Source organism: Aspergillus fischeri, genomic scaffold (genome assembly GCF_000149645.3).
Source record: "Aspergillus fischeri NRRL 181 1099437636247 genomic scaffold, whole genome shotgun sequence".
Taxonomy (NCBI): Eukaryota; Fungi; Ascomycota; class Eurotiomycetes; order Eurotiales; family Aspergillaceae; genus Aspergillus; species Aspergillus fischeri.
This window is the reverse complement of record NW_001509772.1, coordinates 671,744-684,734: the sequence shown is the minus strand read 5'-3', so window position 1 is coordinate 684,734 and position 12,991 is coordinate 671,744. Positions and strand designations below refer to the sequence as shown.

The 12,991-nt window shown below is 49.8% G+C and overlaps 5 protein-coding genes across 5 annotated transcripts; 2 read left to right on the top strand and 3 right to left on the bottom strand.

Moving 5' to 3' along the window:
* Positions 1–433: 433 nt before the first annotated feature.
* NFIA_034880 (uncharacterized protein) lies at positions 434–1,296 on the bottom strand (the record flags this gene model as incomplete). Its single annotated transcript, XM_001265816.1, has 3 exons — positions 434–810; positions 873–962; positions 1,041–1,296. 3 exons carry the CDS (start codon positions 1,294–1,296, stop codon positions 434–436), a joined length of 723 nt encoding a protein of 240 aa, XP_001265817.1.
* A 900-nt stretch (positions 1,297–2,196) lies between these two features.
* Positions 2,197–3,103, bottom strand: NFIA_034870 (EI24 domain-containing protein; the record flags this gene model as incomplete). Its single annotated transcript, XM_001265815.1, has 3 exons — positions 2,197–2,314; positions 2,370–2,944; positions 3,002–3,103. The coding sequence occupies 3 exons, from the start codon at positions 3,101–3,103 to the stop codon at positions 2,197–2,199; spliced, it is 795 nt and encodes a 264-aa protein (XP_001265816.1).
* A 512-nt stretch (positions 3,104–3,615) lies between these two features.
* On the bottom strand, positions 3,616–6,248 carry NFIA_034860 (PA and RING finger domain protein; the record flags this gene model as incomplete). Its single annotated transcript, XM_001265814.1, has 2 exons — positions 3,616–3,979; positions 4,036–6,248. 2 exons carry the CDS (start codon positions 6,246–6,248, stop codon positions 3,616–3,618), a joined length of 2,577 nt encoding a protein of 858 aa, XP_001265815.1.
* Positions 6,249–7,678: 1,430 nt separating this feature from the next.
* On the top strand, positions 7,679–8,054 carry NFIA_034850 (uncharacterized protein; the record flags this gene model as incomplete). Its single annotated transcript, XM_001265813.1, has 2 exons — positions 7,679–7,763; positions 7,819–8,054. 2 exons carry the CDS (start codon positions 7,679–7,681, stop codon positions 8,052–8,054), a joined length of 321 nt encoding a protein of 106 aa, XP_001265814.1.
* A 1,391-nt stretch (positions 8,055–9,445) lies between these two features.
* On the top strand, positions 9,446–11,377 carry NFIA_034840 (uncharacterized protein; the record flags this gene model as incomplete). Its single annotated transcript, XM_001265812.1, has 1 exon — positions 9,446–11,377. One exon carries the CDS (start codon positions 9,446–9,448, stop codon positions 11,375–11,377), a length of 1,932 nt encoding a protein of 643 aa, XP_001265813.1.
* Between the last annotated feature and the right edge of the window lie 1,614 nt (positions 11,378–12,991).

Sequence of the window (12,991 nt, the reverse complement as noted above, 5' to 3'; positions counted from 1 at the left end):
CTTAGGCAGTTAGGAGAGGATGGAAAAAGCATGAATACTTGCCGGCCGGTGATTTTCGCTCCAGAGAGTTCGAGATACGTGAAGGCGAATGGTTTGACAGACCTTGACTTAGTGATGAAGACTAGATGCATCAAAAATATTTACTGAAATAGGAAATTGTCACGGCGGATGGTAGGTATCATAGCCCTAATTCGAGCTCTGGGCTCGTTCCCAACGCTGGGCAGCATGATGCTGATAGCTTGTGAGGCACCATAACCAACATGATATGGGCCCATGCAATCAAAGTAACATATTATAATCTCTACAAGATGTACCTGGAGATATTCTAAAGTTGAGTGTCTGGTGTGAAAAATGAAATCATCCGCCCGAAGAACCAGAGCTCTAACATCCGCAGGAAACTGGTCGGAAATGCTCGACCTGTATGTTCTTATTTTTAAAGCACATCCAACTTCTTCCTGAACCTCAACTCGGTCAAATCCTCCGGCTGACACACCATCACGCGGCAACCTTTGATGTCCTGGCGGGCCAAGATCTTTTCATACGCAACAGCAAACTCGGACGCCTTCATCGCCGCAAACTGGTCCGCTGCAGCATCTGCCATGACGAACAAACCGAGATAGATCTCGTTGAAGCGGACATTCGTGTCCGCGTTGTCAAGGCATGCCACGTTCGCCATGGAGTATAGCGCGCCTTGTGTCATGCTGGCTGCTGCGCGACCCCCATTGTCTCCGCTTGCGCCTGTGCACAGCGTCCAGGTGCTTGTAGGATCGCCCTGCTCGAGAAGATAGGGGATGGTCGCTTGATAGGCGACTGTCGAAGCGTATCAGTTCTTTACATATCTGTGGGATTTTTTACAGCATGGCCACACTCACAAAAGTTCGGCTCGAAATTGACCTGCATATGCTTCCTTAGCTCGTCCGTGGTGAGATCAAGTATGGACGTCGTGTCGAACAACCCGCCAGCTGCCCCATCATGCAATCACACGTCTGGTCAGCCAAAATGCTTAGCATGTACACACTCCGATAAAAGTACAGACTCACCTGCAGCATAAACATGCTGAAATGCTGGCAACTCCCCCTTCCGCACTTTCTCTACCACATCCTTCACTCCCCGATCAGACATGATGTCCGCCTCTACCGTTGTGATGCCCTCGCGAGTCCCTACATTGCGGAACAGCTTCTCCGCCGAAGCCTGGTTGCGCACGATGGCGAGGACGTGGAATTTGGAGCGCAGAGCGGCGTGGATGGCCGAGGCGCCAATGTTGCCTGTTGCTCCGACGATCAGGACGGTCTGCATCTGGTTTGTGGTGGTGGTGATGATGGTTAAGGTGTTGGTGCGTGCTTCAGCATTTTAAAACACGGAAAGATAGTTTCGACAGATATATATAGGGCATTGCTAGGCAACAACCCGTCTTACTGTCATGCTCTCCCTGCAACCCCACCGCTATCTCGCTCACCCAGTCGTTCCCGTGTCTGCATCCCCGAGATGTAATCGGCCTGCATGGCGTTCTTGAAGCTCGGACTCCGAACTAAAGCCGGATGGAAAAAGCGCTTATCTCCGTGCTTACCGCAGTTCTCGGGGGTCCTCACTATAGGTAAGACTCGAGTTGCATCAGATAATCTCATAGTTCGTGCCTCGGAGGCTTCCATTCCCTTTCTGCTTGAACCCCGCCGTCCATGTCTCATTCAACTCTCAAGGAGCAGTCAGTGCTCAAGGTCAGGCTGGCAATGATATGGAATTGGGAAAAGCAAGGATTTGAGGTTATCTTCGGACAGGAAGATGAACATATACTGGCAGGTTTCTTCACAGAGATGGATGTTATGCTTGGTAGTCATTCTCCTCAAGTAATTCGAGATCTCATTTGATTGAACGAACGCCATGTCTTGCATATTTTACATGGTCAACATAAATAAAGCTAGAGCTTCTCCACTACCATAAGATTCACGTTCGATTTGAGGAGTATCCATCCCCGAAAGCTGCATGATCGTATGTCGGTGCGCACGGTCGCTATCAAGCCCAGAGTACAGTGTGGGTGGGAAGCTGCCCTTTGTTGCATGGCGCGGAACGGGTAGCTGAAATGCTACAAAGGCCCCAGAGAGTGGCTTGCATCAATAGTTGAAGGCCATCTGTATGCTATATCCGATAAATGCGATTCACCATGTACCAACACAGTCCCAAGTCCGTCTTAGACCCAATCTACTGCATCGCCTTCTCCATATCTGTAGCCCACAGCGCAGCACCAACCGCATTCGTGAACGAGAACATCAACGAGGCAAACGGAATCATCTCAAACAGAAACGCAGCCATTCCAAATCTGCTCTCAGTTAGCAATCCCATAAGCACAGCACAAAAGCCAAGGTGAATCATACCCGGTATACCCTCCCTGATTCTTCTTCACCCACTCCTCTCTCTTCCGCTCATCCCACCCCTTCAACTGAAAATACCTCAAATGCGCCACTGGCCCAGTCTTCTTCCCCTGCATATACACATACAGTAGCGTCCCTACAACCGGAATGAAATTCAACGGCAGGAGCATCAGCGACCTCACCAGCGCCGATGGTCTCATCCGCTCCAGCGGCCGATTCAGCATCCTCCCCAGTCTTGACACCGCTCCACCGCCAGAGGCATTGATCTGGCGCCCTTTCGCCACCAGCTCCGTGTGTCCGCGTGCGACAAGAGTGCCATCAAAGGTATCGGTCAGCGCGTCAGCGAGGACAAACGACCGCGCGAGAAAATTGGTGATGGTCGAGCTCTCGCTGAGGACGAGCAGGGCGGCGGAGATCGGGGCCAGCGGACCACTGGTGAAGGTCATGATGGCTGCTTGCGGGACGTAGGTGAAGAAGAACATGGCGGTTGTGACGCCGAGGCCGAGACCGATGGTCTGGACGGCACGAGAGATAAAAGGGCGCCAGAGGTCTTTGTGGTAGGAGAAGAAGAGAATGCCCTGCATTATATGTCAGTCAAGCAGATATTCAGAATGCTCTCGGGCTTCTGAGCTCACTTTCACTGGGTAGAGATACGCGCCTGACACGGCGACGTCGTGGGCAACGGCTTTGAAATTGTCTGCCTCTTCGTGGAGGGCGTCTTTCATTTTATCCGCCATTGTTTATTAAGACTCGCAGTGCGATTGACAGCTGTGGTCTCAGTATAATCTCAGTATCGAGAAGAACTGTCAATTGGGCGTGGTGCAGTTGGAGTGAAGAGTGTTGTCGTTGAGACAACTGATAAGGATGGACGCAGCTATGACGTCATGTGGTGTCACCAACTAGGGCGTAGATTTCCTTGTCATTATATGGTAAGGAGCGTCTGACGTCTGACTAATTTTGACTTGTAGGTAGACTGTCTATAATGCAAAAGCCTGTGTATACAGATACCTAATAACCATGGTTTGATAAGAATCCGTCCAGTCACCCTGCCTAGCCAATTGTGTTAGTTGTCATGGACCGAGCCCGCACCCCAAGTAGACAACGCCCCCAACGCCTAGCCAAGCTTATTACTCAATACCAAATGTTCGCTAATGCAGTACATCCCAAGTGTCTCAAAGTGAAGGGAAATATCGTGATGAACAAAGACGCTAGAGTAGAGAGGAAACCTGATGATAGGGCTGCCCTCTCTTCATCGGTCGTTATCTGCCCGAGTCTGATGCCAGATAGTGTCGCCACTCAAGGCTGAAAGGCTAAGCGTTGCCAGATTCCTCCAACTGGAAGATGGAGGAGCAGAGGAGGCATGACCTTCTAGTGCCCCCAAATCTGAGGCTCCGTAGTGTTCAGCGGCGGAGGTCTCTTCCTCGCTCGGGTTCGCAATGAGCATAGGGGCGGACGAAACGCTTCGATGGGATTCGAAGCCACGATTATCATCATCATCAGCCATTCGCTGTGACGAGTCGCGTGATTCCGCAGTGGTGTTTTGAGCCATGGAGCGAACGACGTCTCCCTTACAGATCGGGCAAGTCCGCCGACGGGTCGTCAGCCATGGAGTTCTGCGCTTAAGTTAGCAGACTGTAGAAATACGAAACTGTCAGAGAGAGCTACTTACATGCACTCCACATGGAACTCATGGCCGCAGGGTAGGCTCATCACTCTGCTTTGCCCATCGATGTATTCTTCGAGACATACAACACATTCCACCTGCCGTCCAGTGTACTTGCGGCGCCAAACAGAGGAGGCCGAACCAGACTTCTCGCCTTTTGCCGAGTCCATGTTCCGAGTCTTCTTGGCTTCGGCTGTACTGCTACGTAAGAAAGAAGAGCGTGACGGGGCCAGCTCCGGACGACTCCGAGAACCTAGCAATGGGGAAGTCGGCGAGACTGGTCCAGGACTGGAAGATCGAGAGGAACTTGCTGCAGACGAAGGCGTCGGGATTGTGTGGTAGGTCCTCACCGGGAGGCGGTCCACGATGGACTTCGGAGCCCGCCAACGCCTCCGACGGATGCGAGATCGAATCAAAAGGAGAGCGTACACGACCGTCAAAGTGAGCAGAGGACTGACAACTAGAACAAGCAGGGTATCGAAGAAGGGGCTTGTAGACATGCTTGTTGGTGTCAACGTAACCCACAGGCCCTCATGTTCGGTAACCTTGGCATTTTGATCGGTATTCCTGCGCATCTTGTTGTTTGCTGGTTTATCCAAGTTGGCACCTTCTGTACGTCTAGGCGCAAAGAAGCGTTTGAAAAACCAACCCTTGTCTGATGCAGCGTTTCCAGCAGAGTTAACTGGAGAGCCATCACGCGATTGGAATTCTTTGTTGTCGCTAGATTTATCGACGCTCCGATATTCACCGCTTCCTGGAGTGATGCTACCGCCCTTCGGTGAATTAGAAGACTTCTTTTGGCTCTTCGCATTTTTGCCCGACTCAGTCTTCGCCGAGCTTGCAACGCTACTCGGAGACGGTAGAGAGGTGCTTCTGGGGGCTACAAGATCTGGATCTCGCCAGTCCTGCACACCAATGATGAAGCCATCGCCGTCGGCAAGGCTCGAAACGCTTTCGGATTTTTTGCGATCGTCAGCAGCACTGTTGTGTGCAGGTTTTTTCGATTGTTGCTTATCACCCAGGCGAATCCAGTCAATGTTTCCGCTGTTAGGTGGTCGTCGACTGTCTTCAAATTTCTGCCAGGGGTGTCCATTTTTGGTCCTGCCCAAACCTAGTAGTGATAGGAGAGAATGGAATAGTCCAGTTTTCGGTCTTGGGGCAGTCTGAAGCGGCTCATCCACCGCAGCCTGGGGCGTAGGGGTAGAAGACGGGGTGACTGATGTGGTTGTTGTTGGACTCACACGCTGCTTGTCCGAACCGCTGGAGAGTACAGTGCGAGTAGACCCCGCTTTTTCGTCCAAGCTTAAATCTGCTCCGGCCTGCGGAGGCATCAAAGATGATAGCAAGTGTGCTGTCGTGTAAGACGTGAAAACAGCCGGTATAGTCACATTGGAGGTGTCCCCTCTGGCATACATCGTCACGAGACTTCCTCCTCGCGTATCATCACCCACAACCACGGCGATCGCTCCGCGTCGTTGAGCCCATTTGACCTTTTCCAGAAAACCGCAGCCGCCTCTGCTTAGCAACACAACTTTGCCATTTATCTCGGCGCTCTCCTGCAAGGATTGTATATCTGCATGAGCAGCCGGCTTATTTTGGCGTTCTCCGGGCTTGTCCGGTGCACCTGCGTCTACCACATCTGAATCAGGTAGAGGATGATGCAAATGGTCGTCGGTGCCGTCGTTCGTCGAGGGTGGAGGGGCTCCGCCAGCTGCAAGATGTTCTGATTCTGATTCTTGCTGGGGATCAGCCCGGTGTTGACCTAAAGAGGCCGCAAGACCATCCTTAATACCAGATGAAGAGGTCTTGTCTGCGGCTACCGTGGACTTATCCGGACTGCGACGGTTGTCACCATCCCCCCATCCTGGGATATCCGAACAGCCCAACTCTCCCTCCGCGCCACCACTAGTTTTCTCCCCGAAACCACTGCCCACCCAGAGTGGGCCACTCAGTCCCTTATCTGAAAGAAGAGGGCCAAATGCTGCAGGTCTGGCCAGGAAAAAAGTCGAGTTGTCATCGGTAAGGCTGATAATAGCGGATGGTGGGAAAAGCGAGGAAGGTATGTTGAAGGAAAAGAGAGCGTGAAATCCAGTCGTTTGACCAGCGAGCGAACTGGGATCAGCCACGCGAGGAGATGACGAAAGAGCCGAGAACAGGGTAAGGAAAATCGGAAAGAAGAGGATACAGAAGACTATAGATACTAGGCGTGGCGGTCGCATGGTGGATGATTTTTAAGGGCAAAAAATCCAGGTATGGTCCTGCCAGGGAGGTTGAAATTGATCGAAAATCGTGATTCAGCTGCAGATGTCCTCTTGTAGGCTGCTGTTTTATGACCAATCACAAGGTCGATCAAGGGGTTTACAGCCGGAGCTCATCGAGGACAGTCACGAAGCGGACGTAAGGGCAGGAATTTGACGGAAACGCTATAAGGACAGGGAGATAAACGGAAGAAGATAACTCAGGAACAGAGGACTCGATGAGAAAAGAGAAATGGCAGGATGGACAAACTGTTTTGAAGAGAAGGAGAAGGGTAGAAGCCACCACCACCACATGGAGCGAGCGTCACTGCGTCAGAGAAACAACAGAGTGCAACACGCCATAATAAGTGGGAACCGCAGCTCAAAAGCGTAAGGTAGGGCCTCAGGCAGTCACAGCACAGCCTCGGAGTCACGGGTTCTGCGGGACTGAGGCGGCGATCCATCAGGCAACGAACATTCTGTTTCGACGGCGGTATCGCTGTATCGTACGTACCCTCCCGTTATTACATTGGATGGACGGAGTAGGTAGCAACAAGTACTATATCTTGGTTAATATTTCTACTTTGTATAGGTAGTTACTAATTTAGTGGTAAAAATAATGGGAGCACTACATATAAGAACACTACATATACAAACATCCAAAATCTGCGTCATCTTTTTCCCCCTTTGCTAGAAGCTCAAATGATGGAGGTACTTGGCCCCCTCATGCCTTAGGCTGTCTTACTTACGGAGTATATTTTGTACTCCGTATGCATTTTACACCAGTCCCCACAAATCATGCTATATTTACTCCGTAGATAGTCCGTATAGCTCGCCCCACATCTTCAACAGTTCAGTTGTGCCTTAAATTTAGGTAGTTTTCATTGTTTTTGCAATTTAGAGACATGATCGACGAACTGCTCACGAGTCGCTACATCAGCGAACGACGCAGCCTATGACTTTGATTTGTTCTACTTGCTTTACAAAGCAGCCTGCTTTAATCAATGAACCCAAGACCATGTCATCTTAGTGGCTGTCACGAAGTACTATCTACTAATAACACCAGTAACAGTGATTCGCCCGTCAAAAAATAAACATGATAAGGTAGCTCATGATACAGTCGCTCTGGAAATAGGCCAGTGGGCTCGTGGTTATGTCGTCACTATTATTCTCTTCCACGACTCTTCATAGAGCGTCTCTGGATCAGATGACGCTGGATGACACCACCTTTGCGGTCGACGGTCCTAGCCATACTTCAAGACCACGATTGGTCCTATATCGTCACGCTTGCTTGCTTGGTGGCGGGAGAATGTTTGGCTCCTTATATAGTGAGCCAGGCATCGCTCGATTAGACGTCCAAGTGGCGGGAAATCTTCAAATCGATTCGATTTCAGTTGCAGATAATCGTCAACATGGCCAACATCTTCCGCAGAGTCAAAGATGTCATGAGTGGGCGTCTAAATGATCCCAACGACACCGCTCAATACGATGACGGTGGTAAGTAGATGACTGACCGAACTTGCGTGTGGCACCGGGTCTGACTTGTTTGTAGACAAGCGTACTTACAATGATAGCGCAAGTGGTAACGATTTCGGGTCTGGTGTCCACGATGCTCTTCCTGGTTCTGGTAACAGTAGGCCGAACGTTGGTGAGCCCGAGATCGACAGGAACGAACAGCCTCCTTCTTCCGCAAAGGAACACCGTGGCTCGCGAGGCTATTATGGGTCAAATTCGAGCAGTGAAAATTATGCAACCACTACAAATGATTACAGAGGTCCCACCAGCTAAGGCTTGGAAGCAAGGTCGATAATATCCCAGACATAACCTTGACTCGTCCCGTCAAACTAACGATACTTGTAGTCAATATAAGTTGAATCGTCTCTTGAGGTCACCCCATTCCTGGCGGCACTACCATGCCATGAGATCGACGATAGCCTGGCCCTGAAAATATAGTAATATGGCGGACGTCTGTGGTTCGTTGAGATATTCGCATGAAATCAAATTCTTCTGCATCTATCTCATGAAACTAAAACTATAAGTATATGTAGGAATGTTCCTATATGTGATGTTTGCCTCCTGCGTTGTAGATCGTACTCGGCGTTGTCTTCGCGAACAAACGCTGGTTGTCTTGCGTTTTTGCAATTCTCATCCTGAAAAAGTGGCGTACAAGTAGAGACTATTTTCAATCTATACCTTATATGCTCGGTATGTAATGTCTTCACTTGACCTGTTTTTGGTTACTGGAAGACCTATCCGACCCCCAGGACTCCTCATGACAGCCTGAAAGATAACCCTGGTACTTCCGCCTGGCAAGACCTGGATAGGCCAACTTGATTATCATTCAATGTGCTTTCCCGAAAACCTTGAGTAATATCGATCGGTCCAGATCAGATACCTCTTCTGGCATTCTGCCTTATAGGGAGTCCGAGACTAGTTCATCCCTCCACGTCTTCTAGCGGATATAGAGGAGACTCGGCCTTCTGCATGTACAAAAAGTAGCATTTAATTGAATAAGTCGTGTTCAAAGGAGAGGATAGCTGCTATGAATCTACTGAGATACTGAGCTGAGGCGTCCACAGAGCCATTGGTCGACTCTTTGACAAGTCCTGGCTCACTGGTGAGAGCACTTGCTCCTCCAGGTGAACATATGACAACAAATAGAACAAACAGGAAACACTTGGGTGATTCCTTCTGGGAGTAAACCTTCTCACCTTCCACTATGAATATTCCAATCTTTGCATCTTCTACCACGTCCATCACAGCATCTCAGGTGAGCGGGTCAAGAAAGTGACTAGACTCTCAAGCACAGCACGTTACGCCTTGGTCTCGGCACCATCTGAAGTCCCAGTTCGAAGGCCCCCATGTTGAGACTTCTTGTATTTTGTCTCTTCTGCAGCAACACAAACTGTCTGCACCAGCCATCCAGTCTACATTTCTCAGTCTTCCATTCTAACCCTTCTCCTACATCAAAACACATCCATTCTACGCATATCATCCTTGAGCTTCAAGCATTACGATTGTTTGAATCCCGTTTGGGCCAGCCTCTCACTCTTCTCATAGCTCTCCCCAGGGCGCGAAGGATTGTTGGGCGCTGTCTCTATCACCCTAAGCCGAACGCCAACATCCTCGCGACGTGCATTCCACAGCTTCTAGTCGGAAACTCTCAGAACAAGCCAACCATGATGAGTCAGATACTGTCTCGTACTCATCAGAGTAGGCCGAGTCTAGCCAGAGCTGCCACCGGAGACGGCTTGGACGTGCAGCATGAACTGCACAGTCTCGATGACATTGCTTCCTCTCGACCGGTTGCATTGAGTGAGCTCTGGAACAGAGCAACCTTGCGTGGCAAGGTCACAAAGCCATTGAAGCCCCTGCAGATTGGTGGTAGACAGATTCACGATGGCAAGGAGATCTCAACTGACACTGAATCTATTGCTGTTGCACAATGCAAGCCTCGTGCTCGCCTTGCTCCGATGCACCGCTCTTATATCGAGGCGGGTCACTACAATGGTCAACAAACCGAAATATTGCAACGCTCCCGTATTCGTTCGGAAGCATACTATCCGGCATACGCACATGAGGCGAAAGAGTACCTCTGGCATGAAAAGGCTGATGGTCATGTTCAGCAGAACCCGCTAAGCTACTGCGACGGCTACGATCCTTCCTATCTTCAGTGTCTCCGCCATGATCATCGCAGCGTATCAGATGGGCTTTTCTACAAACATCAGAACTTCTTGCAATCCGAACATGCGACCTGGCCTGCAGAACCATGTGCGGCCCCCAACAACACTCGCGTTGCCTCCTACGAGCAATGCCCCGTCGCTGATCACCAGTACATACCGGAGTCGTACATTGAGCTCCCGCATGGCGGCATCAGAAATAGAGATGATCTGTCGGGATATGTGTCGCTGGAGGGTCCAGACTACCATTATAGCCAGAGAGACATTCATGGGGCGGCCCTCCCAATTGAGAATGCGTATTCCGACCAAGCCCAGCTCAATTATACCAGCCACGACTCCGTTCAAGCCGATTCAGAACTTCTAGAGGTCGTCCGTCAAAAGCTTCTGAGAAAGATCTCTAGTTCAGCTCGGGCAGAGGGTTCAGGCCCTGCTGAAGTTCAGGCTCCCGACCCTGTTCGAGTTTCCTTACCATCTCATGACAGGAAGCCAAGCTCTGCTGAGAGCGATTCGTCCAAAGCTAGCAGCAGACGATCGATCAAAGAAGAGGCAACTGCCTTCCTTCAGAGCGTCGTTGAGAACTCTCACTTGGATGCCAAAGGAATCAGCTCCCAGGATCTGACTGTGCAGTCCGAGGAATATGCTGTTGCTCGGCTCCAACAAGGAAGTCACGAAGCAGAATACGTGAAATCACCGTCTGTTGGCATGTGTGACCGTCATGCAAGCATGGAGAACGCACGCCCAATCAACGAACAGGTCAACCTTGGAGACAAAGGTACCAATTCTCTTTTGAACGTGGGCAATAATGAACACCTTCCTCGCAACACGAATCATCGTCTTGTTCATAGGGGAGATATAGCAAAGGACAAACAAGAGAACCCTTACGATAAGCTGCTTATAGCTAACAGCAAGGCTGTTCCACCTCCACCGGGGCTTCCCATACCCTTGGAACCACAGAGGACGACCGATTTTCTGCTCTTCAATACCCTGGCACCAAACAGAGCTAGGCTTGAGGAAGCGAATTCCTGGTTTCATACCGATAACCGAGGTGCCAGTGAGCTCCGGCAGCTGGTCTCATCCATCGCTTATGATCACGTTGAGAGAGAAGCATTGCTTCGCGGCACTTCTCGCCCCACTCCAGAGACTACAACTGCATGGCAGACGACACTGCTTCTGGGAAATGTTATTGCCAATCTTCAATTGCATGCATCCAGTGATCCTGCCAAACAGGCAGACTACTTTTCAAATTACGGAGTGGTCGACTCGGCCTGTTGCGAGCCTAGCCACGGCGGACGCCGCAGTTATTTCTTTCAGGACCCTGCAGTTACCCATTGGAAACTTCCAACCGATCGAGCCACCCCGGAAACGAGAAAGGAGTCAGAAGATGAACTTGCCGGGCCTCGAGTCTACGGCCAGCCTTCTGGTACTTGGTAGAAGCCTTGCACAGTTTTGTGATAATCCATGTTTTTAACAGACACTGTGAATTGGTGGATCACACAACCAGGCTCGGAAGCATGGATAGCATGATAGAAGCTGGGGTTCTATATGGTGATGGGAAAAGAGAGAAAGAGGATGGAGGATTTACAAGGCAGATGGTTCAGTGGATAGCTTTGGGGTTTGCAGTGTGTAGTTAGAAGATCTAGTGACTTTTCACAGCTCTACACAACCTAGGAACTACAGCTTTGCTTCCACAGATTGGAAGACTCGGTGCCGGTCCATTGTAGGATCGTAGTCTGAGTTTCTATGGGAAGGGATTCAAATAATCTTGGATCAACGCACTATCCTTTACGTAGTGATTTTGGAAGTGTCTTCTTTGTCTAGTCTTTCCCAAGGTCGAGTCACAATAGCCATACAATGTACAGTTTGGGCGCCTGCTCCGTTTACATGATGACCGGTCGTTGCCTTTCCTCACCTTCCTCCTCCATGAAGCCTTCCAGCTTCCCATCTACTTATCTTCCATCCATCCTCTGGGTGGGAACTCTTTACCTTTTCTCCTACTATTTAGGAAAGCGCCTATCCCCTTGGTGACTTAGTCTTCAAATGTCATCGAAAAGCCACAAGTTGATCTTTCTGTACACAATCAAATAACATTTCAAGTATCATGCGTTTTACAGCTCCCTCGTCATATTTATCTACTTTTGTGGAAACTGTGTCTAACATCTTGTTCATTGCTTAGTATATCTGCTTGCTTTCCATCGAACCTCGAGAACTATAGCGGTGTGAAGGACACGCTCTACCAGCGTTTGACGCGGTACAGCTGGTAACAAGATGGACTTGTCTAGGGGTGTGTCGAGCGGTCATATATTCTTGGAGGACATTCGGAAGAGGCCGATCTTCGTGGATCTCTCGTGCCGGAGATGCCTGTCAGCCGAGTAGCAATATCACTTGGACACATAGTTCTGCATCCCTATCTGCAGCTATGCAGTCAATTCTCGAGGAGATTTGTGCAGTGTTTTCACGAAATGCTCTGTCCACTCCAGTCTCCGCGCTCTATCAATGTCAGATTTGGCAATATCGGTTCGAGAGTGTGCATTGGCAGTCGAGATACTACATCGAGAACATTTTAGAGTGTCTTCAGCTTGCACAGCCGGTCAACCTGGAGAGACTCGAGATCCGACACGAAGGCATGGATGCAAGCATCTTCAACTCATCATCTGTTCAACTTTCCATGCTGAGCGGTTTAATGGATCTCCAATATCTCTCCGCTGTTTCCCAACTTTATTATTCTCGTATATAGGTACCATGATACTCCGTAATCTGAGCTCCTTTCCACAGAGCAAGTAGTGTTGGACACTTAGTGTATAGCATGCATATGCCTAGTCCTCAACTCTGAATTTGTTAAGATACCTAATGCCTCATGCAATACAATTAAACCTTCTCTAAAGCTTGTGACGTTAGCAAACCGCCGTGTCAGGGACTGAATCTATAGAGTAAAGCTAAATTTGCTCTTAGCCTAATTCACTTCCGCTCCTGTGGCAGTTAAAGCAGTGCATAAAGGTATGAAAACATTTGACGTCGAGTTGTACATTCAGTCTGCCGTCCGTAGAC